General features: G+C 34.7%; 5 protein-coding genes across 13 annotated transcripts in view; 3 read left to right on the forward strand and 2 right to left on the reverse strand.

Moving 5' to 3' along the window:
- Positions 1-184: 184 nt before the first annotated feature.
- LOC105212475 (serine/arginine repetitive matrix protein 2) lies at positions 185-17,305 on the forward strand. Of its 7 annotated transcripts, none has more exons than XM_029040342.2 (11): positions 185-809; positions 1,543-1,644; positions 4,593-4,958; positions 5,373-5,435; positions 8,699-8,843; positions 11,179-11,240; positions 11,311-13,606; positions 14,969-15,201; positions 15,281-15,415; positions 15,525-15,623; positions 16,657-17,305. In XM_029040342.2, exons 1-11 carry the CDS (start codon positions 568-570, stop codon positions 16,802-16,804), a joined length of 3,891 nt encoding a protein of 1,296 aa, XP_028896175.2. In that variant the 5' UTR covers positions 185-567; the 3' UTR covers positions 16,805-17,305. The 7 variants fall into 7 exon arrangements, with proteins under 7 accessions (XP_028896175.2, XP_054085351.1, XP_054085346.1 ...); XM_054229376.1 differs by lacking the exon at positions 185-809 and adding an exon at positions 1,369-1,392; XM_054229371.1 differs by lacking the exons at positions 185-809; positions 1,543-1,644 and adding an exon at positions 3,573-4,465.
- Positions 17,306-18,570: 1,265 nt separating this feature from the next.
- Positions 18,571-20,040, forward strand: LOC105212477 (uncharacterized). The gene has a single exon (XM_011184474.3). The coding sequence runs from the start codon at positions 18,700-18,702 to the stop codon at positions 19,303-19,305; it is 606 nt and encodes a 201-aa protein (XP_011182776.2). The 5' UTR covers positions 18,571-18,699; the 3' UTR covers positions 19,306-20,040.
- LOC114804024 (bladder cancer-associated protein) lies at positions 19,832-20,838 on the reverse strand. Its single transcript, XM_029040319.2, has 2 exons — positions 20,515-20,838; positions 19,832-20,448 (listed from the first exon to the last, which is right to left on the reverse strand). Exon 2 carries the CDS (start codon positions 20,411-20,413, stop codon positions 20,174-20,176), a length of 240 nt encoding a protein of 79 aa, XP_028896152.1. The 5' UTR covers positions 20,414-20,448; positions 20,515-20,838; the 3' UTR covers positions 19,832-20,173.
- A 598-nt stretch (positions 20,839-21,436) lies between these two features.
- Positions 21,437-24,694, forward strand: LOC105212478 (peroxisomal membrane protein 2). 2 transcript variants are annotated; one of them, XM_011184475.3, is made up of 6 exons: positions 21,437-21,595; positions 21,801-21,942; positions 22,044-22,139; positions 22,386-22,548; positions 22,618-22,737; positions 22,802-24,694. In XM_011184475.3, the coding sequence occupies exons 2-6, from the start codon at positions 21,854-21,856 to the stop codon at positions 22,907-22,909; spliced, it is 576 nt and encodes a 191-aa protein (XP_011182777.1). In that variant the 5' UTR covers positions 21,437-21,595; positions 21,801-21,853; the 3' UTR covers positions 22,910-24,694. The 2 variants fall into 2 exon arrangements, with proteins under 2 accessions (XP_011182777.1, XP_028896176.1); XM_029040343.2 differs by lacking the exon at positions 21,437-21,595 and adding an exon at positions 21,620-21,743.
- Positions 24,515-26,089, reverse strand: part of LOC105212479 (putative mediator of RNA polymerase II transcription subunit 26) — a 35,807-nt gene continuing 34,232 nt past the window's right edge. For both annotated transcript variants that reach the window (XM_011184478.3, XM_011184476.3), the window contains 2 exons: positions 24,852-26,038; positions 24,515-24,768 (listed from right to left, as the gene is read on the reverse strand). In XM_011184478.3, the coding sequence (XP_011182780.1) occupies positions 24,746-24,768; positions 24,852-26,038 (1,210 nt within the window). In that variant the 3' untranslated portion in view covers positions 24,515-24,745. The remainder of the gene's footprint in view (positions 24,769-24,851; positions 26,039-26,089) is intronic.

Consider the following 26,089-nt stretch of genomic DNA (forward strand, 5'->3'; position numbering starts at 1 on the left):
AATCAGGGATATCATGAAATGACAAACCTTACTGCAGGAAAAAATATGGTGTCGTTTGTTGTCCCTACAGAGAACGTTTAATAAAATAAGTTCCTATGCGCTCTTATTGAAATACCCTTTATTTATATTACACCCTTTTTCTAACGCATTTTCTAACTTAGCAACTTGGCCGCACTGGCCGTCTAATGTCATGGCGGCTATATACATGGCTGTCAAACAGAAAAACTTATTAAACGCGATTATCGCTAAATTTGCAAATCTATTTTTCTGAATTTTTGCAAAGGAAAGTTTAGAAACAACATTTAAAGTTTTATTAATATTAAAATATATGGTGTATATCATTTGTATTGAAAGAGTTATACATAAAGCAAACTTTACGATGCAGTGATTTACCAATTCAATCGATTGTTTCAGCCAACCACACCTCCCGACCGTGCAGCTTCCAAAGGGTAGGGAAGGTTGGAGTTATTTCAGGACAAGCAAAATCAAAGTGTTTTGCTTTAGCGACTTTGTCGCAAATAAATTTATTTGATTGAATTTGGATTCACTGTTTACCAAAACACCGAAATGTACAACGGAATTGGTTTAACAACGCCACGCGGCTCCGGTACTAATGGCCATGTACAACGGAATTGGGCATTTGTGAGACCGGGCAAAAAAGACAATTCAAACTATCGTTCTGAAGAGGATATTAAAAAGCTAGATGCCACTTTAAATCGTCCACCAAACAAGGACATTTTGGATCATGATCGCAAACGTAAAATTGAAGTAAAGTGTATAGAATTTGAGGAAATACTAGAAAAACAAGGGTGAGTTATAAATAAATATACTTGTATTTACGGGTGTATTTTTGAAGTACTGCAGAAAGAAATAACACATCTATGGCTTTAGTTAAAGATTATATATTGCAACTAAATAATTGACTCCTAATATGACGTTGCTTTTAGGTTGAAAATCATGCCAACAGGAATACTTTACATATATTTTGTTCATGCTCTCCACCCAAACTAACCCATTGTGTTGTTACTGTATGGTTTACTTTACCCGCTCTCGGCCTAGAAATATATGCTGTATCACTGACATGTTTCGCTACTGTTCGACTACATTTATTATTTTTAGTCAAATGGGGGTGGCAAGTGAACAATAATGATGGTTTTTCGCCTGTTTCGTACATAATTGTCACGCTTGCTGAGCGAACAAGGTGAAAACCGCTAGTTTGTGCACTCAATCCGCTTAGAAGTGTTAAACCCATAAAAAAGAAATTGGTATTGAGTTGAAAAAAAAGTTTCATAAAAACTGAATAAAACCAATTTCAAGTGTAGCTGAAAAGTGGCATTTCTAAATAAAATTTTTAAATTGCAAACGTTTGCAAAAGCTGACAAAATTGAGCAAGTAGGATAATTGTGGAATTTATCGATCTTTCACCAAGTTCTATTTTTACCTTTTGAGAATTATTTAATTTAAGTAGAGCTTACTTGATGTTATATTTATATTTTAAAATCATTTATTTTCATGCTGTTTTTACAATTTTAATATTCACAGGCGTACACCGGAGGAAATAAAGACCAAAGTTGATTCGTATCGCCAAAAATTAATGGGACTAGGTAAAAGTGATTTACCAAAGGATGAATTTGGAAGAATAGCGTAAGTAAACTCTCTTGTAATATATAAGTAGTGTTTTTCGTAGTATATATTGGTGGAATTTGTCAAGTGTTCATAAGTGGGGAAGTAATTTATACGGATAAAAAAAGCGAAAGTTATCGTATATTATTTTCCTGAAAAATTGCTAATGCATGCTATAACTTGTGCTCAACTTGAGCTCAACATTATTTAACAGACTTGAGTGCGTTATCAGAGAAAATCATAAAGCTCTTACTTCAAGTATTACATAATTCTGAAATGCATTATTCATGGAATTTGTATTACACGTAACTTTCAACCCTTACAGCTTCTGTATTAGTAATTTTAAGATGGAGCAAATTTATAGAGAGATGTGCTCTCAATTTCATAATATTCGTGTATTTATTCAACACCCACCACCACCCTCGTTGGGGGCTGCATTTTCAGGACAAATCATCTATACAGTTTGCATGAAAGTTTAGTTAAATCAAGTCTTCCAACTGCGATACAACTTAAACGACGGACAAAATTTTATAAAATCCTTATAATAATTCATAAAAAATAAATACTAATATTAGATAAATAATCTGTGAATGGCAATTAGTATATCTACAAATGACTTCGCTTAATTTACAAAAGCGCAACCCAAAACAACGATCGGCAAATAATTTTCAAATTTTGTGAAAAATCAATAATCAACACAATCAAATTTGCAGCTCAAACATAAAAACGTTTCCTTAATAAGAAAAAGAAATATTTGTAAAGAATGTGATTTTATTGGCGGCGGTGGCAAGCATACGAAATAAATTGTGAATTTCAAATTAAAAAAATATATAAAACTAATATTATTACAACTACGAACAACTACTACAAATCTTAGTCGCAACCCCCCCAACTACCCTAAACGCACGTAAGGTGGTGTGTCTGCTCAAGCGGTCTAAGCACGTCGTTCAACTTACAACAATGTATGTTTTTGGGAGTATGTGCTGGTGCTGCGTTGTAGGAAATGAATGCGGTTTTTCTTGTGCTAAGTGGATTAGTGGATTAACATGAGTTGAAATGAAGTAAAATGTGGTTTGAAAGTGTGGAGCAAATTAAAATCGAAAACACAAATTTCAAAATGCGCTAAACTTCGTAGTAAGGCAACAAATCACTCAACACTGAGTCTTCCATTTAGTATTTAAGTTAATTAGTTCTAAAATAAGTAGCAACGGAGTTGGAATGTTGAAAGTGAATCTAACGGAAAATATAAGAATATTAAGTTAAATATAACAAATAAATGTTTGAAAAGTGCTTTATAAGTTTTTTGAAATATTTATGTGAATACATTGGAACATTTATAACTTACAACAAAGATATAAAATAATACAAAACAAATGCATAATCGATCGTCTTCCGTAATTGTAATGCAAATGAAAATTATTATATCAATGAGGTTCTTAAAATAAATTTATAGTTATAATAAAATCCCTGACAATAAGTAAGTAGTATGTAAATTCAAAAAAGAAAAAAAAAACAAATACAAATATGAGAATGTGAAAGTATATTTATATATGAAAATCCAATGTCTTCCTGCACGTTTGTATATGCATTATAAAATTAAAAGTAGTTATAAAAAATATTTATATATATTTGAGAGTGTCATATTTATATACATAAATAAAATTATGTCTTCCAACTGATGTGTGTATAGAAAAAGTTATAAACTTATAAAAATTAAAAAAAACTAAATTGAAAATAAATAAATCATTGAATTGAAAACATTTTCCAATTTATATCCCAATGTCCTCCATTAATAATGTTAATTGGCAAATATATTTTAATACAATATTGCTATTAATGTAATAAATGAATTAACAAAAAATAAGAATATTAAAATTAGCGAATGCTTTTACAATATCCAGATATATGAAATAAATAATTATATTAGTTTTAAAACAATATTTAAGTATTTAAAACCATACATAATGCTCTCATCACCCATATACGCAGCGCCGGTGGCAGACGAGCTAACTGCAGATGTTACTTTCACAATGCCAAAACCAACGAAAAAGCGACGAAAGCGGCGAAAGCGTTGCGCCACCACAGTACCCACAATTTCCACTACAACATCCACTATAACAACAAGAGAAACCGATAATACACTCTCCGTGGCCACAGTTTCCAGCAGCACCAGCCCCTGTAAAAGCAAAGCCACACGTCGCCGTGCTACCAATAAAGCGCGACGTTACTTCCAACATGACACACGTGAAATTTGCAAAACGATAACAGAGAGTGAACTCAATTATGCCGCTGTAGCGAAAAAATTTAAACCACTTACAAATGCAACGAATAAGAATCAAACACAAAAACAACTGTGCCAAAAACAAATTGTGCCAAAACAGCAATGGCATAAACAACAGTTGAAAATCGCGAAACGTCAAGAGCAAAAGCCGAAAATGCTCACAAAATATATGCGAAAATCCTCTCCACACTTTTGTACAATCACAACGGCGAATAGAACGCACTCGCATTGTAAATGCGCATGTGCTTTTGCCACCGCCGCCACCAAATATAAACAACAAAGAGGCAACAAATGTGATAACAAACCAAAAGTAATGGAACAACAACAAGCTGCAGTTGTTGATTCAGCAATGATTGTGGAAGAGTTATTGCGAAAATTACTCAATGCACAGCACAACAATGCAAATGGTGTCAACTCCCAATCAACTATGTTGAATTTATTGCAAAATTATGGCTTAACTTCTTCCACAGCGCCACGCATATCACTGCTAGACACGCTGATAGGCGAGCAATTTCAGCAAACGACAAGTCTGTGCCAACAGCAGCTTAGGCATGTCGTTAGGTACATATATGCTGACTTACTTATGAACATAAACACCGATATATATATTATTAATTTATTTAAAATCTTTTTTTATCAAAACACTATTTAACTTTTAATTAATTTCTACTTCTCCTTACTCTTACAGTGTCCGTGAGACGCATCAAATTGCTGAAGCGCAACAGGAGAAAAACGCCAAATTGCGTGAAGCCTTTAACATTTCCGAGTATTTTGTTGAGGGCTCCAGTTTCGATTCGGATCGTAAAGCTAAAGAAGATTTGGCTAAAAGTCTGGCGCTACAAAAGGAATTAGATGCGCAACGCGAGAGCGCTGCCGCAAGTCGCGATAAGGAGAAGGAGCGCGAGGATAAGCGTCGTTATGCCTTAGTGCGTACGCCATCGCGTGAAAAAGATATTGCCGGCAGTGGTGGCAGCAAAGATGATAGTGATAATGAAGCACATGAGCATGCTTCCAAGTCGGAGAAGAAGAAAAAGAAGAAGCGCACGCGTGAGAGGTGAGTTTGCGGGGGTGGAGCAGGTCACTATAAGAAGGCAATTGTTGCTTTAACGCTTTGATGCGCTATCTTAAAATGAATGTGTAGTTTGTTTGACTTGAACTTGAAGTTAGTGATTGTAATAACAGTATATAAACAAGAGCTGTTATATGTTCAATTTCAATTGTTTACTGCTTAACATGAAATGTAAGAGTGATACAAAATTATTTGTTTTAATGTGAAAATTTTAAGAATTCAGTATTTTTTTTCAACATTTTTTATGCTTCAAAAACCACTGAAGTTTAATAATTCGTAACAGTTTATGCTTCTAAAAGCTTTCTTCATGTTCCCATTCAAAGCTTACTCCTTTAATCCATTCAAACTTATTCAGGTTTTCGACACAACTTTCTAAGTTTAACAAAATTTTATTTGCAGTTCTGCCAGCCCCGAGCGCAAAAAGGACAAGAAGAAAAAGTCTAAAAAGCATAAAAAAGAAAGGTGAGCTTGCTTATACACCCCGCAGCAATGTGTATTATCGACTATATATATTTATTTTCGTGAACCTGAGTGTCACAAACACATTCAGTTGCACTCAGTACTTTTGCGTTCTACGAATTTAATATTTTTAATTTTTTTTTTTTATTATTTATTTAGTATTTTTTTATTATTTTTGTGTTTTTCCTTTTCGTTACAAGTAGTCGTTTCCATTTAGTGGTGCATTTAAAACAAATTTTTAGTTTTCACAAAAAGTATTTACTTTATTAAAAAAACAAAAAAATTGTTTCTTATAAGTAACCTAATTTTCTTTGATAAACAAAATGTTAAACAAAATCTTCTTCTTCCTCTCAATTGCTCAACATTTTTTATCTCTCCTTTCTTTATGCATTTTTGAAATATAATATATATATATATAAATTCACAATGGTTAACAAATAACACATACTAAAGGAATTATAACAAAAAAGAAAGAAAAAAGAAAATAAAAGACCACACAAATAAATAATAGAATAATAACACCCTAAATAATGAATTACACCTAAGCTGTATGAATGAACTTAACTGAACGTAACAACTAAAACCATTTAAAAGTGTAGAAAATCAAAAACAAAAACAAAAATACGGCAACTTCAACTTTTTTATATATACTAATATGTACAAGCGAAAAGAAGAGATAAAGCGAAAAATTGCTTAAAAAAATTTGAAAAAAAAACGCGCAAATGTATTGTTTTTGTTTTCTCAAGTGCACAAAACGCAACAACAATTGTCTACATGTGTACTCTATTTTTTTTTTTTTTTTAATTTGAAAACTTAAAGTTTACCGTCAAACACTGACAATACCAGAATATACTAACTAGCATCGTGCATCATCATTTTATCATTTTGAACACAAAATCATCAGCAGCACCGTTAACCATACAAAACTTTAATTATAAAAAAATCAAAAGTGTTTCAAAACAAAAAGTGGACTATATTCACAAATACGTACGTGTTTTGCCGATTCACAATCCACATTAACAAAGAAAAATGAGAGAGAGTAACGGAATATACAAGTACTATATGGTAAACACTTAAGTTCGTTTACAATGTTTCTAATACATAATTCTGCTTTTTGGGCAAAACGCAAATATTTTGTTCTCAATTAATATGAATTTAATTTTCAATCACAACGGCAAAATGTAAACGTGGGTAAGTAAAAAAATAAGTTGTTGATTATCTTTTTTCATTTTTTTTTTTGTCTTTAGTACCTAACTAGTTAGCAATTACAAACAAAAAGCGTAAATTTATAAAAAAAAAATGCAAAACATAATCTAAAAATTGTATTTGATTTTCCAATAACATTATGTGTTAACATTCTCATTTTAAGTTATTATTACTAATAATATTTGAAATACAATGGTCGTTTGCGCGCCGAAGTCAGTTTGCAAAGTTGGTTTATAACTACTTATACATACACACATCAAAAGATAATTTTTATTAAAACAAATCTTAACACCAATATTTTTTCTATTTTATTTAACAACAAACTAAATCAGAGTATCATCTTTATTATAAATATATCATTAACATCATACACACACATATAAATACAAAGAAAACAAGATTTTAATTCATATTGACACACACGCAAATGTTGTACTAACACCAAAATACAAAACTGAATAATCTACATAGTCTACTGAGTTTAAATTAATTATTAACAGTTAACAATTAATAATTAAAATGTTGAAAGCGCTGCGCTCAATATTTTTCATTTTTTCTGTAAAGACAATTGTTCAAGAATTTAAACGAAATTATTTTCTCATTTTTCTTTTCCTTAAGACAAACCAATTACGAAGATTTTATAATAAGGTAAACCATTATCGAGATCATCACTCAAGCGTAAAAACAAAATGAATTTATTAACGATACGAATTGTAATTAAGTGAAATTTGTGTAGAAGAGTGCAAAAGAACACTTTTTTTAATTTTTTTTTAATATTTCAAAATGTGTAAATTATTAAAAGGTAAATTTACTGAAATTTTTTTAACTGTCTGCGGTGTAATGGTTAATACAAAAACCCTCTCAAAACTCTATATAAAAACCAAGATATGGAAAGATTCATACATAACCTCATTTCGTACATAACCTTATATTTACATATAATTATATGAAAATATAATACTTAAGTGTGCTGTACTATGTTATTATAAATATAAAAAAAAATCGGTTATTTGATACGTGTAAGTTCCTACCTGAATTTTCAGCCTTTTGGATTTAGAAAATTTAGGCTATGAGAATTATAGCTGTATAAAGTGCTGAAATTTCTGGTAAGAAGTTATACTTTTTACGATATAAATCGGTATACATTGTGTTGTTGTAAAACAAAAAAGTAAAGTAACAAAAGTTATTCTTGGGATATATTAGGTCTACATCTTTGCTTCCGCCGTTTTCCAATAGATGTCTCTAGGGTGAAGCACTGGTCGATTAAATCGTTTTATAACGATCTTGGACATTTGTGTCAACATTAATCCAAACAAATATTTGTAGAGATCTGTTTGCATCCCAAACTTATTCTCAAAACTGAAAATGTCACTTTTTGAGCCGAATTCTCGACATTTGCACGGAATACGCATGCTGCCAGAAAGATGGTCAAAAGTAGTAGCTAGCGACGGCCAGTATTTTGAATAAGATTTTTGTAACCGTTTTTATACAAAAATAGCCTTAAATTTACAAAAAAAAACGGCGGAAGCAAAGTTGTAGACCTAATATATTAATAGAAATTATATAAATTCTATTATGTTCTATTGAAGGTCGTGACCTCAAACTGTAGAAGAACAAATTCAGAGAATAATCCTCCAATATCAATTTCACCAGAAAAAAGGAAATTTGATACCGCCTCATTAATTCTTCATTGTAGACGTACTTTCATTTTAACGCGACAAGAAACCGGTGCGTCTTGCTTGTCTATTTTACCACTTTCTCATCAGCAATGGATGTTCTGTATATCATATGCAGTTATTTCATATATATATTTTTTTTTACAAAAGTTATACGAAAAAGTTCACAATATACCAATATTCTTTGAAAGAAATTGAAATTAAAGGTTGAAAGAAATGTGTTTTCAACGTACATAATTACCCAAAAAAATGCTTGGTCCCACAAAAAATATAAATATATACTTATTTCAATTCCGAAAATAAAAATAAAAAAATATGATTTTATACATGAAAATTTAATATATTTATTTCAACTAATGTGTACCCCGCAATTCTCCATTGCAGTAAGTCGAAGAAGAAGAAGTCGCGCAAACGTAAAGCCAGCGAATCCGATAGTGGCGATTCCGATCATGGTTCTGACAATGAGAAAGCCAGCAGCGATTCGGAGTACGAGCAGAAGAAACAACGCAAACGCGCCAAAAAGGACAAGGTAAATAGTGAAATTTGAAAACAGATTAGTGAAGAAAAAAAAAACAAAAACCAATATTATAAACATATTTAATCGCCAATCGACACTTTTAAATAGTATTTGCGAAGACAAGAGTGGATAATAATTGTTACTAAACGTATATAAAGTTTCTTTTATAAATAATATTTGAAAATTACATTTATATATGTATATGAATTGTATATTTATATATATATGTATATCTATTTATAATGTATCGCATGCACTTACTGAAATTCTATGTTTCTAATTCACTTGAATTTTTTTAAAAATTTCCATTCTTCCAAACTACAAACAATTAAACGTACGCCATTTTTCTCTTGCTTATTTTTTCCTACGATATATACAATAACTACAAAAACATACATAATTACGTTTTAAAAAAAAATACGAAAAGCTATAATCAAAAAAAATTTACTCTTATTATAATCAAAAATCTAAAATCTAGAAAAAAACAAGTACAAGAAACAAAATCTAAATCTAAAAACTTGCGAATAAAAAAGGTAACCGTTTGTCATTGCTTCATATCCATTTGCTTTATTCATCTGTAATTTTATTTTTTATTTTGAAACTATTTTTGTTGTTGTAGATAAATTTTTAATACAGTATATATATTATTTGAGTCGCACATCCAAACATTTGTAATTAGCACAATCTAAAAATATTTGTAGACTAAATAATGAAATTTCATTTGTAGCGATTTTTTTTTTGTACAGTTTGGAAGGATTTAAGTTAATTTTTGTGTTATGTTTTAAAAATCGATCTAAGTCAGCTTTATGAATGACTCGTTCTTGAGTCTATTAGGTATTGCATCAAAGTGATTTCACTATATTCCTCAATACAAAGGATAGACAGAGATATTTGTTGTAAAATTTTTCAAAAATATTTTTGGGCTTATGTTGAGATATTAAAAGTTCTTCTACGTACGCGTAATTTTGTATATCTTTACGAAATTTTGAATCTTCCCTGATTTGTAGACTACATTTTCGCCGTTTTTGAATACAATGCAACTTCCATAACTCGAAGATCTCCATAACTCGAACTTCTATAACTCGAAGTTCTCCATAACTCGAACTTTTGAAGTGGCAATAGAAGGCAACTTCATACATATTTCCTTCCATAAATCGAACAAACTGCAACACAAAAAAATCCAGAATACATGTTTTAACGTATGAACATAAAACATTTTGCGAATTAAATAAATAAAACTGAAAAATTTTTGAAAAATTATATTTTTTAAAGAAAATTCCATAACTCGAAGTCTCTCTAACTCGAATTTTTTTAGTGGATTATGGAGATTCGAGTTTGAGAAGTTCCACTGTAATTTTAGAAGGTCTTCATCTTCAATACTTTTAACATTGAAGTGTTGCATACATTTTGGCGCACAACTTTTAAACCGAAAAAATCGATATAAAAAAAAGAGTAAAAATAATATTTTTAAACGTTATTTCTGAAGAAATTCGACTTTTATATTATAAATAATCAATAATTAAAATTGGAAAGTAAAAATTATAAATATTTTGAATAATAATTTTTTTTGTAATTTTTTTATTTATTTCTTTTAAATTTTGTTATTTCAGTAGTAAATTTAGTGATTAAGGAATATTTTTATTTTTTTTTTTTGTTTACATAGTAATATAGCTCATCATTAACCCACTTTTATGTTGTGTCCTTTAGTTGTTGTCTAAAAAATTATAAAACCCATGTAAATACGATAAATATAAAATCTGCATTTCCTCCTTTCTAGTTTTGTACATACAAACACACACACTTGAACATAAAGAACTTATTATTATTAAGAAGAGAAAAAAAGAAATTTAAAATTTTTGTTTATTAAAAACCCTTGGCGCTTCATTGAATAGGATAGCTTTCGCAAGGCTCTCTTGTAGTTTTGTAAGTACTTTTATTTAGAACGTTTTGTTGTCCTATTAAAAAAAAAAAAAACAAATAGAACTTAGAAAACTAAATATATTTACAAATAAATGCTAATAAGCCTAAATATAATTACCAAAAAACGAACGGAACAAGCAAGTCCAAATACATGCTTAAATATCCAAATACTAAATTACCAATGCACATCAACGAAAAAAAACAACAAACAAATGTTCTGCGACTTTTCAAAAAAAAAAAATAATAATAATATTTTTAAGAAAGAATTTTGAATAATTTAGTTTTAAGTTTACTAGTTGCATACTAATAAATATATAGCGGCATATTCGTCTCAAAAATAAAAGCTGCGTAACACTAGAGCAAATATTTTGAAACTACTGCAGCAATTAACACAACTAACGGTTATTTTGTATTCTCATTTATGCAGAAAAAACGCGATAAGAAGAAGAAAAAGGAACGCAGCAGTTCAGTGGAGAAGTCGCGCTCAAGGTAAGCACATTTCTAATTTCGATTCAAAAAAATATTTGTTGAAAAATACCTAATTCCCTTGCGCTTACAGATCTCGTGAACGTAACGGCCGTAATGAGCGTAAGCGTTCGGAAGAGAGATCATCAAAGCGCGGCGGTGATCGTAGTACAACGCGACATAGATCAAAATCGATCACAAAAAATACACACGAACGTCATTCAGCCGAAAGAAATGTACGGAATGAGCGAAAACGTTCCGAAGAACGATCAAGAAAGAGAAGCGAGCGGAAATCACCGCGTAATGACTCTAAATCGTCGACCAGAAATCCGTTCCGTAGTCGTTCACGTGAACGTGCCGCAGCTGCACCACAAAAAAACACGCAGCGACGCAATTCGTCAGCGGAAAGTCAAAGCCGGGAGCATTCCAGAGAACCAAAACGACATTGCGATAATGAACGACGCAGTCGACGTGAACGCGAAGGCAATTCGCGTGAGCGACGTAAGGAAGTTTCCGTCGAACGTAATGCACGTTCCAGCAAGCGTGATGTCTCACGTTCGGTGTCACGTGATAGGCGCGATGTACCATCACGCTCACGTAAGGAGAATGCCTCAAGATCGGCATGTACGCGCTCTCGTTCGCGTTCACGTTCAAAATCGCAATCACAACGTCATAACCGTCGGCGCTCTAATTCCTCCACAGCGGCAGATAAATTGCGCAAGCGTACCATAACACCAACGGTGCCACCACCAAAGGGTGCTGCCGCTGCTGCTTCTGTGTCCCCCACACGTTCCGATTCAAGCACACGAAAGAATCCCTTCAATCCATTTAAAATTGATGTGCCGCAATTAGCTGGGCCTGCGTCCGCTAGTGAGGCGCGACCCGTGGCGAATCCATTTAAGAACGCTAGCGAGCCCGTAAAACTATCGAAGATGCCAAGTCGCACCCGCTCACCGTCTGCAACAAGCAGCGGTCCCAACCGTACTGCTGATGGACGGTCACGTTCGAAGAAAGATGCGACACGCAGTAGTCGTGGTCGGTCTCCCATTAAAGAGGAGCGCGCATCTTCGGTGCGTTCTACGCATTCAAGTCGGGATGCTCGTGTAGTTGAAAAAGAAATAGCAATTAAACGAGAACGTTCTCGTGAACGCAAAAGAACACCTGAGCTACGACGTTCACCGCCACGGCGTGACCGTGAAATGAAAAGGGAAAGAGATCATTCACGTGATCAGCGTTCGCGTTCACATAATATGCAGGTAACTAAACGACGCGACCGTTCGCATACTCGTGAAAAATCATCTTTGACACGACGATCTGAATCTCGTGCCGACCACGAGACCGACAGACGTAGACGGTCTTCACGCGAGCGTCGTAGAACGCCCGATTCGCGATCGGTGGAACAACGTCCCCGACGTGATTTGAAAGAAAGAGAGAGATCACGCTCACGTCGTGTATCACGTGAAAAACGAGCTGAACAACGAAGATCTGAGGAACGACGTGAGCGCCCTACACGCACGCCTACTAAGAAAATATCACCACACCGACGTCGTCGTACAAGATCACGTTCCCCTGTAGCAGCGTCAAGAAATCGGAATGCTGCGTCTCCCTCGAACATGAAATCACGTTCATCACGTGAACGGAGTTCAAAAGACGCAACTTCTCCGTCATCGAGAAGGCGAGCAGAAGTCGAAAAGACAAGAGGACGACGCTCCCAATCGCGTAATTCCTCAGAACTCAGCTACTCGCCGGCACGACGTAATCCGGAACGTTATCGGGACATTCTCGAAACAGCAGATAAGCAAAAGGTAAAAGAAAAACCGTTATCAGCAGAACGCGAAACAAAGAAACGCTTTGGCGACACTGAAACAGCATCGCATGACACGCGTAAAACTCGCAAAATTCCCGAGGAGAGAACATCCAATGAGCGGGATGAACGCGATCGTACTGGCCGTGTCAGAGAGCATGGAAACAGTGACAGCAGCCGCGCACGGGCTGCTGAACGTGATCGTGATCTAGAACGCGAACGGGAACGTGAACGTGATGCTCAACGCAACATGGATCGAAATGAGCGGCCGCGTAGCAAAGAAAAACGCAGCAGGGAACGTAAACGCGAACGTGAAACTCGCGACACTTCAAGCACTAAGCGCGGCAAACCCTTGACGGGTCCAGTAGTGCGCTTGCAAGGTCAGAGCGAGGATGAAAACGAAACGGATGAGCGTCCAGAAAAGGTAGCTGCCGCGCTCGATGAATTCCAAGAAACCAAACGTGGACGAGAACTGAAAGACTTGGAAATGCTGGAGCAGCTTAAAACAGGCATAGCCGCTAAAGCAAAGGAGAAATTGAAGACAATTGAGAAATTGGCCATTGGAGGTGGAAACATGAGTAACGAAGTAAGTGAAAAGAATAACAATGAACAGCAACGCTACAAGCGCGGTGGCATGCGAAATTCGTTGAACGAGTTTCTGGCGGCCAACAATGTAGCGGCCGCCGTTGTTGCTGTAGCATCGAACTCTAACAGAAATAACAACAGTAATAGTAATCATACAAATACAACTAGCAACAATAACAGTAGCAATAACAGTACTAACAGTAGCAATAACGTAACACAAGTAACGAAGGAGGCTGAGGGCAGTGGCAATACAACGCCTCCATTGGCGGCGATTTATCCCCAACCATTGGAAGTGCAAATGGCAAATGATAATCAAGTTAAAAACGAAATACCAAATAAAACGATATTAGAAAGTGATAAGGAAAGAGAGACAGTAAAACTACAAACGCAAGAGCAGCAAAAGGACAATACGCCGCAGGCTGATTGCAAGGCCCCCAATGCAGCAAATGGTCATGCGGCAAAGAGTCCAATATTAGCAAATCGCGAAAATACGAATATGGTAAATGTGCGAAATACGAATGCGGCACCCATTGGCCGTCAACAAATGCCATTGCGGCGTGGCGCACGTCGTACTACGCCGCCACCATTGATCTTACATCAGCGTAAATCGCATCACAGGGTAAAAATCAATACACCCAGCGGTGGCGTCGCGCTCATTAGTACGCCTCCCATCACTGGTGGGCCGCCCTCTAATTACACGCATTACGGCGGCGGCGGAGGACCCAACAATCCAGCTAATGCCGCCGCTGCCGGTGTCTATGCACGTCAAATGTCTGGCGGTCGTGTTAATCATCATCACCACCACAATAATCCGCCATTAATAGCCCACGCACCGCACGCGTTCAATCCGTTATTGAGTAAACATTATAACAGCGGCATCAACAGCTTAAATAATAATACAATGCTAATTAGTCGTCGCGAACATCATCATCGCTGTGCGTTGGGTTTAAATGCCAATGTAAATGCTCAACTCACTTCAATTAATTATTCTAATAACAGCTTACTACTAACACCAAATAACAGTCATCACGCACACCACCACGCGCATGCGCACCAACATCCGCACGGTCCCAACACTGCAACGGTGCTGAGCGATCAACTGTTGATCGCCGCCTCGTTGGCCGCCGTGACGGGCAGCAGCGGTGGTGGTGGTGGAGGTAGCGGTGTTGGCGGTGGTCATCATGCACGTGGCCATCACCATGAAATGGTTGGTGTGAACGCGAACCATCATCACGGCTATAATACGGCGGCAGCAGCCGCTGCTGCTGTTTCTAGTTTAAGTTATCATCACCACCATCATCACCACCAACATTCGAATAAACCGAAAATTATAATAAAGCCTTTTAAAATTAACGATTCACAGCCTCTGGTAGCGGCGCTAGCCGACAGTACGCTCGTCGATACGATTGTCTCGAAAGTGTCGACAGCCACCGTGGCCGCAGCTGAGAGTGCCGCACGCCGTAGTCGCAGTCGTTCGAGGCGCAGTCGCAGCCGCAGTCGTAGCCGACCACGACGAGATGGAGGCGGTGGCGGTGGCGGTGAGAGAAGCGGCGGAGGAACCAGCCGTCGGCGTTCCACTAGCCGATCACGTTCATCGTAAGTAGAGAATTGTGCGAATGCCGTATTTAGATATGCGATTACTAATTTTTAATTTGAATTGTGTCCTTTTTGTTAGACATTATTCGTCGTCGAGCAGTCGCAGCCATAGCCGTTCACGCAGTCGTAGCCATCGCAGTTCACGTTCTCGCTCACATTCACACTCTTCGCATTCGAGCTGTTCGACACGTAGCAGTTCACGCAGCTCATCAAGGTATGCGACACATGCAATTAAAGCCTTATTTGTATTTTACCAAAATTATGTTAATTTTAAATTTATTCGTTTGAGCTCAAAAATCATATAAAAATCTATGTGTTTCCAGCTCTGGCAGTTCCGGTTCCTCTCGCACTGGCTCACGTTCACCATCAATTCCCCGAAGGCGTGGATCTCCCAGTTTTCTCGACCGCCGTCGCATAACAAGGTGCTTAACCTCAAAAACACGTCTTTGATTTTACTTTTTATTATAGCTCTTCCTTTTGTCTTGCATATTCATTTATCTTATTATTCTTATAATTGTTATTATCATTATTATTACTTATACATTTTATTTTATTACTATATTTTGTATAAAATTTTGTTTTTATTTTCATTTGTAGCAGAGGACGCGAACCATCGCGCGAACGCCGCAGGCGTTAGGCTTGGCTGCATATACATAAATATATAAATAAACATACATATATTTAAACTATTGAATTATTATTTCACCTAATTTTTCATTATTTTAATTAGTTCAGTTAAATTCGTTTCAATTTCTGTTTAGATATTGATTGCCTGAGTTTGCTGTTGAATATTGAATAATGGAAGCCAGAGAGAACAGTGCATTTGCAAATAATGTCAAAACCGTAGCAATTTCCAATCAAGTTATGAACATTTAAGTTATTCCATCGATATGTTGACTTTTTATTTACATATTTACTTATAATATTTAGTAGTTTTGCACATTAATTTGAATTTGTACGCCATAACTATCGTATCTATATGTACATCTGCATATGCATATTGTTTTGTACTATCACGCAATATTACTTAATGGAATTTAAATTCATTTAGTTTTCTTCGTCTAACTATGCTTTCACAACTATGCTATTCATAAATAAAGATTATGTAATTTCAAATTTTATTGTGTAAATGCAATGTGTTCATTAAAGCGAAACCTTTTCATTTGGCAAACAAATATTTTTCATCCAATAAATGTAAGTTCGTTATTTTATTATTGTTTTTAGCGTTTTATTTGGTAAGTTTTTTCCCCGATATGTTTGTGATTTAATTTTTGTAATTTTATGCTTTTCAATTTAATAAACAGTTATTTTCTTTAGATAATTGAACCTTAAGCCCCTAAATTATTACATTTGATTTTGGTAAGTTTATTTTCATTAAATTTTTTTTTATTATTGTTATTTACTAATTTTAATATTGTTATTTACTAACGCCTTGCTCTCTTAAAATTTCTTCAGTGCACGCAAACGTCCGATTCCGTATCATCGGAAAACACCATCGGATGCCTCCAGCTACTGTTCGAGTTGCTACAGTCGTGACAGTTCACCACATTCGCCCTCACGTTCGCCCACGCGCAGCAGCCGTAGTCCATCGACGGCATTTTGAGGTTTAAAGAAGAAACTTTTTAAAGTTTTACAAAATATTACATAAGAGTGCGACGTTCACGGTGCGCAGCAGAAAACCGAAAACACAATTATGTGTTTTTAGTTGAAAAGAAAACAAGAGAAAAAGTGCAAGGCTCTAAGCATGAGTATTATTTCTAGTCCTATGCAATCATTCTAGTCCTGTTAATTTTTAAGCTTTAGTGCATATAGTACACACGTTAATAGTAATGAAAACGCTACTAGTCAAGTATTTGAATAAAACAAAAACGCTTTGTTATTTTATGCTAAAGATTTTTTTGTTCCATTCATATTACAAGCGCTTACAATAATACTCATTATTATACTAATTCCAATTACTTAAATAAAAATGTATACAAAAATTAAGTTTTAAAAATTGTAAGTTAATTTTAATTTAGCAATAAGTCCATCTAATGTATATGATGTAAGAAAAAATAATAAATATATTATTGAAACATGCATACATATTTGTTGCGAAATGTGATTTGTGAGTTATTATTGTTGCATGAAGTGTGCGAGCAATTTTTATATCTTAGAAGCAATTATCTACATAGTTATTTGTATATTTGAAACAACAACACCTCCAGCCAAATTAGAATTGGAAGATAAGACTGCGGTCTTAATTAGTTTCGCTTGAGATTAAGCAAAGAAGCACAACGATTGGATCTCACCAATAGATTGTTGGACAAAATTAAATGACTTTGAAGAGGTAGTCTAGTCGGAACCAGTGCGATATAATGTGGGGCTTTAAAACCCATGCAAAACAGTAATACGAGATAAAACTATTACTTTGTTTTCAAAGTTCAAAAATCCCAATGTTTGAACCGAGTAAGTGATTAAGAAGCGCAAACCACTCTAAGCAAACAAAAACCAATATTGTAGAAGTATCCAGAGCCAACTGGAATAGTTAATTATCTAAACAACGCATTTGAATTATGTTTTTATTAATTGATATATGTACATTCCAACTATTTTTTTTTAAATTACGACTATAAATAAAGTTTTCAAATTCAACGGCAAACATGAAGAGAACGATATTGATAATCAAATAATATCGATTTTCAATACGATATCGGTCATAATCGAAGTTGAGTAAATTTCTGGATTGATGCTTTCAGTATATCTACTAAAAAGTTTCGAGTTGAAAATAGGGTATTATAAAAAATAAATTATAAAATCCGTTTTCACTGCAAGAAATATCTATGAACAGCAACATGCAGCCGTGTAAAGTATCGAGTGACGAAAATACCAAATAGGAACGACGGACGAAAGAAAGAGATAGATGTCTTCTGCATCCAGAGCACATATTTCCAATGTTAATTATCGATAAATACTCAATTAGAACATACTAGAAATGTGAGGTAAAGGTGTTGGGGGTATATAAACGCGTGCACTGCCACAAGCTGAATTTAAAATGTTGAAAACAACAGTGAAAATATTTAAAATAAGTAAATATGTTGGAAGTAAGTGAAGCACTAGGGATTGAGTGCCAAGTAAATTTTCAGCTATCTAATTTCCAATAAAAGAGTGGTTTGTTTGTTGATAAAATTGTGTAATTTTTTATTTAAGAATATTCGTGTTGTGATTATAAAAATTTTATTTACAGTATTAAACATTATTTTAAGAAACTTATAAACTTTACGCATTTGAATTAAATTTTCATAAATTCAATATGAACAAATGGCAACTATCGAAACGAATGAAAAATCTGGTGGCACACAAAAGCAACTCTGATTTTGACATAAGCAAAGCAAAAACAATTTCATTCGAATAACTGCGTTTAAAAAGCAAATAAATTGAATTCGCGCCAGTTCGATTATTTATTTAATTAGAAACACTTAAATATTTAAAAGAGAACATATAAAGCATTTCTTAAAAATGGCAAATATTTGGCATGATAAGCGCACCTTTGTGGACGAGAACAAATTTGCATCAGCAAAAATGCAGCAGGCGCATCTAAGGGTACATTCTGTAAAAAAGAAGCAAGTTTTTGGCGAACTAAAAAATGTAATTCATAATCAATTCGGAATTACTCCGTTAAAAGGTGGCTTAAAAGAAAACCAGTTGGATACACACAAAGACAATATTGCCAAGAAACGTATATGTGTACAAAATGAAGTTAAGAAAATGTCGTTAGACCCTATTGAACTATTCGATCTTTTTGATTTCCCAAAATCTTGCTGTACAAACAGTTGCAGCAAAAGTGCGGCAGAGATATGGTCAGAATATAATGGTATTGATGAAGTTGCTTTATTGAAGGCAATGGAGAAAGTAAGAAACGGCGGACCCATTAGAGATCTTGATGAAGAGTCGAATAGCGATGCCGAGGATTTTTATGAGTCTGAAGAGGATCTCGACAAATCGCTTGCGAAGTACGATAAACCTTACTTGTATGTGGAAGATTATGGCAATGATGATTTCACCTCGTGCGCTGTAGAACTTCCAAAATTTGATTTTTGTAATGATTTACTTTTACAATGTTAATTTATTAATATATTTGATGACAAATCAATAATTCAGCATATATTTCTAATGTATTTTATTCGTTATATGTATTCATGTAAACTAGTGGTTAAAATAAATTATTTGTAGTTCTGTAAATAAATAAATACCAACATATAGCAAATGTGCGTTAATATATAATATTTGTAGTTTTGGTTTTGATAAGTTACTGATTGTAAAAGATTCAATATAAGGAAGAAAATAAGTTTATGAACTGTTTATAAATTTCCAAATCTAGCTACCTATTATTACGAATAAAATATACAATTTATTTTTAGGTGTTGTAGTGATTAATTTCAAATGTGATTCGTTAATGTTTACTATTACTTTAAGTTCTGTGAAATGTTGTGTTTTTCAATTGTCTTTCATACACCCACATTGAACCAATAGAGATAAGCTAACGTCTTATCAAGCAAATTTATGTTGTATGCTTGTATTAATTCAATACTACTAACATTTGAAGAAAATTTACATAAGAAGTTGTTTTGAAAATATTGAAGCGTAAATATTCGTGGTTTTACGTATGCGCTAGTTTTTATTAGACAAAAAATTGGTATGTAATATAAAGTGTTATCTCGACATAATCCCGCTTATTACGACTGTTATGGTTTTATAGACTTTTTCGTTAAAAGTACGATATTATTGAAATTATTTTAAGAGCGTTAAAACACAGCAACATTTAAAACAGCAAACCAATACAAGTTAACTAATGAAAAATATATATATATATTTTAATAATCATTAACTAAGGGGATACCCAAAGTTGTATATAGCACGATAGCATTTAATAATGCTAAATTTATTATGCATTGAGTATCCATTTAGCGTAGCATGACAGCTTCGTATTTTTCTATCCATTTTCACATTGGTGTCCCTCGCAGTTGCCCCAAAATATACAATTTCCCACACCACTGTAACAGATAAGGAATACGGCTGTCAAAAATATTAAACTACAGATAGTGCACGGTTTTCGCTCTAGAAAGAAGCCGATCAGGTAGAGTACGATGAACATAACATGCGTTTCCATAAGCGCAGGATTTGTTGGCTTAGGTATAAGCAGCACTGGCAGCAGACATTGCAGGCAATACATTTTGAAATTGAAAAGTATCGGTATATTCCAAATATCTGAAAATGTTGATATGAAAAAAGGTATTAGTAATGCAAACAGAGTACTAATATATCTAAATTTACCTGATGTAGATTACCGTATCCAGAGAAAGTACTAATAACAAAGCGAACACCTGACGACCTCCTTGGCCTTCTCTTTCAAGTCCACGAAATCGGCCAACAAATTCAAAAGGCGTTGGATGACTGAATTAGTCTACAACGCACAGCTGGAACTCTGCATAGTTTCGATATTAGAAAACTTTTTGCATAAAGTTTTTTGTATGCTTTAGAAGATTGTATTTCTATTTTTTGACTACGTACAAATTATGCGAGGAACACTTAATTCTGTCAGTAGAATGTGTTAATAAAAAACAATAGCCATATAAATAACTACAAGCCAATGTGTCAGTGTCATTTTGTCAATTTCAATACCTGATATTTTTCTGCACCCAGGGTTGCACTTTGCAACTTTTGTTATAATTCTAAATTATTAAGTAAATCTTTATATTAAATTATCTGTATTTAAATTTTGTTTATAAATTATTTACACATTTTTATATAATTTATTGCACATTTCAGAATTTCCATTATTATTAGGTCTACAACTTTGCTTCCGCCGATTTCCAACAGATGTCTCTAAGGTCAAGCTATATATATAGATTAACAACAATAAAATAAATTATCTATAGATTAACTCTATTTAATCGTTTTATATCGGTCTTGGACAATTGTATCAACATTAACCCAACAAAATATTTGTAGAAACTAATTCTCAACTGTCAAAATGTCACTTTTTGAGCCGAATTCTCGATATTTGTACGGAATACACATGCTGCCAGAAAGCTGCTCAAAAATAGTAGCTAGCGACGGCCAATATTTTGAATAACATTTTTGTAACCGTTTTTATATAAAAAAAAAGCCTTAAATTTTCAAAAAAAAATGGCGGAAGCACAGTTGTAGACCTAATATAATAATAAAAGAATTAATGCGAATAATTTATTTTGAAATGCAACGCTGCAACTTTCTTATTGGACTCAATGTATATTAACTTGACTATAAAGTCAAGTATAAACTTGAATTCCGATAAGACTGTATGGGCTAATAATTGCACCAGTTAATTGTTGTCTAATCGTAGTTTGCTTTTCCATTTCAACTTAAAGTGCAAGTAAGTGCGGTTTTATTTGTAGAAATACGAGCAGAATAGTTAAGATAAGAAAAGCAAAGAAAGTGAAATGCCTTCTATTTATTCGATTCTATCTAACACGGCCTTTGCTCTTTGAACGTTTGGAAGAATCTTTTAAAGAGTTTTCACCGTAACTGGTTATTTACTTAACAAATTAGAACTAATGAAACATTTTTTTTGTTTTCAGATACAATTACAAATATTTAAGCATAATTAAACAAATATTTACGAAAAGTCACAATGTCGCTGTCAAAGCCTATTTATTCGCTGCTCGGCGTCTATTTGGAACAGCTATTCAATCACCCAGTGCGCACTAAATCCATAACCAGGTAATTATAGTTATTTTCATCTTAGCACGTAGCTAAAGTGTTAATATTGTATATAATTTATTAGTTGAATGTTTATTTTAATTAACGGTTATTATTTTTAGCTCTATACTAGCTGCATCGGCGAATTACACATCCCAAAGAATTGCTGGCCAAAAGAAGGTCAATCAAGAAAGTGTCATAGCCTACGGTCTCTTTGGGTAAGTCGCCATTTAAAGCACACGCCTTTTAATACAAACGAAAGTCATACAATTCTGTTTTTTTATCGTTTTGTCTTAAATCTTATCTCTTTATATAATACCTTAAAGTTATCTTGATAATACGTAGAATAACTTCAGCTTGTATACATTTATATATACTTATATATTTTGTTGTGTTTTTTGTTTACCCACAACTACGTACATATGTTTAATATATTTATATAATGCATTATTTGTTGCTTTTAGGCTAATATTTGGTGGCACAGTGCCGCATTACTTCTATCAAACGGTTGAGCGACTCTTCAAACATGACATGAAATTTCGTCGTTTCTTTCAGTTTCTATCGGAACGTCTAGTTTTTGCACCATTCTATCAATTGGTCTCACTATATTTTCTCTCCATATTCGAGGTAATTTACAATAATAATAATAATAATAGATTCATATTAATATTTGCATTATCATTCAATTTCCAACAGATGAATACACATGAGGTAGCTGTAGCTAATCTAAAGAAACTATATTGGCCTCTACTACGCGCCAATTGGCAATACTTATCGATACCAGTGTTCCTTAATATGGCATACGTGCCACCAATGGTATGTATTTTTGTAAACATTTACAGTTAAGCTTAATGACAATAAAATATATTCTTATATTTAGTTACGCACAGTCACAATGAGTATTGTGTCCTTCCTTTGGGTTGTCTACATTGCACGTCGACGACGCCGTCTACAGGATAAACAAGCTGGCGAAAGTAAAGACAAATGATGATTTAAGTTGATCATGTGTACATAACTTAGCTCAATTATGTTTTTGATACATATCTATCTACATTCTGTTTTTTATAAATGGTTATATGGTGTGTCTTTGTATGTGATTTACAAAAATTTATAAATATTTTTAATACTGGGTGAAAATGAATGTAAAAGCGAATTGGAGACAATAAAATAATATTTTTGCATTTATATAGTATAATGAAGAAGTAATGACTTTAAAGTAATAATCCTTCTATTTTATTTAGTCGATCCAAACAGAGTTCGATCGTAAATTACCATCACCTCTTCTTTTCTCGTTTCTGGAAGTTTTATTGAATTTTTACAAATTGCCACGCCCCAGGTTACACATGAAAGTACAAAATAGATTCTCCATCAGTAAGAGAATTTTAACTACACTCGCTTCGTTCGCCCCGTGATCCCCGTGTTCCTGGCGAACTCTGTTCTGACCTGTCAGAATACGACAATCTGGACAATGGCAAAATAACTCTTGATGTCCTCGGGCCCTCTCCAAGTAGTTAATGCTAGGATGGTTCCGCGGAAATGGTATAGTCTCCCCGGAACGCAATGAGGTCTTTCCTCTTAAATTAATCATTTAAATTCTTTCCGTTAATAATGTCTAGAGTAGTCGCGACACTAGTTTGAGCCTGGATCAGCTTAGACCCGTATATAAATATGTATACTGCTACTCATCAAGTCTAGACTCGCCCTAAAGTACTCAACATGAAGAGTTCCCGTTTGACACCATATTCACTGTGAAACCTACTTATCTATCACCGATACCGATACCGTTAAAAAATTCGATACCTGTATATACCGTTAGATGACTTCGAAGACTATTACTTTCTTCTGCTTAAAGATTAGATGATCACTAAAACAAAAACATCTTAATATCAATTATTTATTTTATTTTTAAGGAACACTATAGAGTTGATAAGTCATGGTCGGACAAAAGTGAGGTCAGTCCGGGTTATATATTTCTTTTTGTTGTTGTAACGGTTTCCTAATTTTTTACACCCTTTTCTTTCGCCTACACTCGTTTTCAATTTTCTGTATTTTTCGTTTGAGTATTTGTTTTTGCTTCAAGGCTTCATTCTTTGCTCACTATGAGCTTAACCTTATTTTTTCCAGCAAAAAATTAATAAAAAAAGCTCATTTTAAAAATAGTTACAATTTATTTACAAATTTTCGATTTCATTTCTTAAAATGTTTATCAAATGTCTAATTTTAAAATAATTAAAACAATAAAATAATAAAAGGCTGCTGACATATTACATATTACAGATCGGAAGTAACACAAATGCGGCTTCTTTTATATTTAAACAATACAATACAATACATATGTACATTGAGTTATACGTGTGTATATATATATATATGTATGTGTCAAGTACATGCAGCTGTTGGTGTGCGTACATACATATATCGTTGTACACAACAAATTATACAAATACAAGATCAGATCAGTATATAGTATATATAGATAAAATAGAATCGGAAAATATAAAATATATAGAACCAAAGATGTTAAGATTTTCGTACTTTCTGTAATTAGTCTGTGTGTGTGTGTGTTTATCCCAATATAACCGTTAACCATAGATTATTTTTGTTTTTTTTTTCATATTAAATGGATCAGCTGTTTATGTTGTTGTTGTTGTGCAGAAAAGAAACGAGAATGTAATTAACATTTTTTGGCGTTTAGCTGCTTCCGGTTGCTTGCACAGACGGTGTGACGGACACATATGTATAGAGACTTCAAAGCAAGTGTGGGATTGGCACTTCTAAACCTTTGATCGACGACCGAAAGCAGCAGCAATCACAGGCTGAATATTTAAACGGAACGTGGCTGAACAACTGTGGCGCGAGAAGGAAAGCAAGAATGCAAATTAATATAAATATGAATCTCTAGTGAATTCCAAGCATAAGAAGAAACTTACAGTGCGGCCTCTCCGACTCGACGGAAGAGCCCATCTCGCCCTCGTTATGTGGCTGTAGAATGGGAACTGGAATGCGGACGGGCTGTGCCAGACTGCGACCGAAGTTGGCGCGTCCGTATTGCATCATTTGTGGCTGATCGGGCATGGGTGGGGTCATGGTGTCGCGTGGCTGCTCGGGCAAGGGTTGCAAGATCAGACGCTGTGGTGGAACTTGTTGCATGCGCATCGACTCTTCGGGCGCAATGGCGGGCTGTTGTGGATGCGCCAACTGTGGCAGTTGTTGCTGTTGTCTTTGCTGCTGTTGCTGTTGTTGTTGTTGGCGAATAATATGTTCCTGCTCGCTGGACATTTGTGCATCGGCCGATGAGTCATCAGCTTCCTCACTATCCCGGTTGTTGCTGCTGTTGTTGTTGCTCTCAGCTGACTCAGCCGCTTCTTCGGCAGCAAGACGACGCAACTCATCGGTGATGCGATCCTCAGCCATGCGTTGAATGTTGCGCAAATCCTCGGCGGTTATACCGGCACGTTGCAGTGCAACACCAAGTGGCAAACGTTGGATTTGCAAATGTGGCAATTCCTGTTGTTGCGATGGGATCTGCACGGGCATATCGTCGGCCATGTGAATTTCACGAATCGGTATCTGTTGCACATGAATGCGTACGGTTTGTGGCACATACATATTCTGTTGCGATTGCTGTGAGTCGGGGTGCGGTGCTTGCATCACTTGTGGTGGCATTGGTGGACGCATGGGCAAGTGTTGGAATGGTGGTGGCATCTGACGGATGTACGACTGTTGTGGTGGTGCCTGGGATTCTTGCGACATGGCGGACATCGGTGGCATGGGTGGCATCATGCGTTGTGGCATGTGTGTGAGTGGGAAACGTTGTGGGATCTGACCGAATGGGATGGGTATGCGTTGGTATGGAATGAACATGGGACGATTCGATTCGATCTCCTCATCGTTATCCTCTTCCTCTTCGCGGTTATTGTTGCGCGATGATTCGTTATTTTCTTGATCCTTATTCTCGTTGCCACCCTCACAGTAGATGGAGATGCGTTCGCCGGTGATGCGCGCCTTCTTGGGATCGGTGGTGAGATTGACGCCGAAAGGTAAAGCCACAGTCTTGGAGGGTGAGTCCACGATCTCTTCGGCATGTTTACGTTCAACGACACAGTTCATGCGCGATCTGTTGGACGCAATGAGATACCATTTATGTATATTTTTAGTAATAGATTTT

The sequence above is a fragment of the Zeugodacus cucurbitae genome, chromosome 4 (genome assembly GCF_028554725.1).
Source record: "Zeugodacus cucurbitae isolate PBARC_wt_2022May chromosome 4, idZeuCucr1.2, whole genome shotgun sequence".
Classification (NCBI taxonomy): domain Eukaryota; kingdom Metazoa; phylum Arthropoda; class Insecta; order Diptera; family Tephritidae; genus Zeugodacus; species Zeugodacus cucurbitae.

Coding starts and splice junctions, on each gene's coding strand:
- LOC105212475 (XM_054229371.1), top strand. CDS start 3,588: ATGCTCTCATCACCCATATACGCAGCGCCGGTGGCAGACGAGCTAACT. Junction 11,241..11,310: donor GTGGAGAAGTCGCGCTCAAG/GTAAGCACATTT, acceptor TTGCGCTTACAG/ATCTCGTGAACGTAACGGCC. Junction 15,202..15,280: donor ACTAGCCGATCACGTTCATC/GTAAGTAGAGAA, acceptor CCTTTTTGTTAG/ACATTATTCGTCGTCGAGCA.
- LOC105212477 (XM_011184474.3), top strand. CDS start 18,700: ATGGCAAATATTTGGCATGATAAGCGCACCTTTGTGGACGAGAACAAA.
- LOC114804024 (XM_029040319.2), bottom strand. CDS start 20,413: ATGTATTGCCTGCAATGTCTGCTGCCAGTGCTGCTTATACCTAAGCCA.
- LOC105212478 (XM_011184475.3), top strand. CDS start 21,854: ATGTCGCTGTCAAAGCCTATTTATTCGCTGCTCGGCGTCTATTTGGAA. Junction 21,943..22,043: donor CGCACTAAATCCATAACCAG/GTAATTATAGTT, acceptor TATTATTTTTAG/CTCTATACTAGCTGCATCGG. Junction 22,140..22,385: donor ATAGCCTACGGTCTCTTTGG/GTAAGTCGCCAT, acceptor TGTTGCTTTTAG/GCTAATATTTGGTGGCACAG.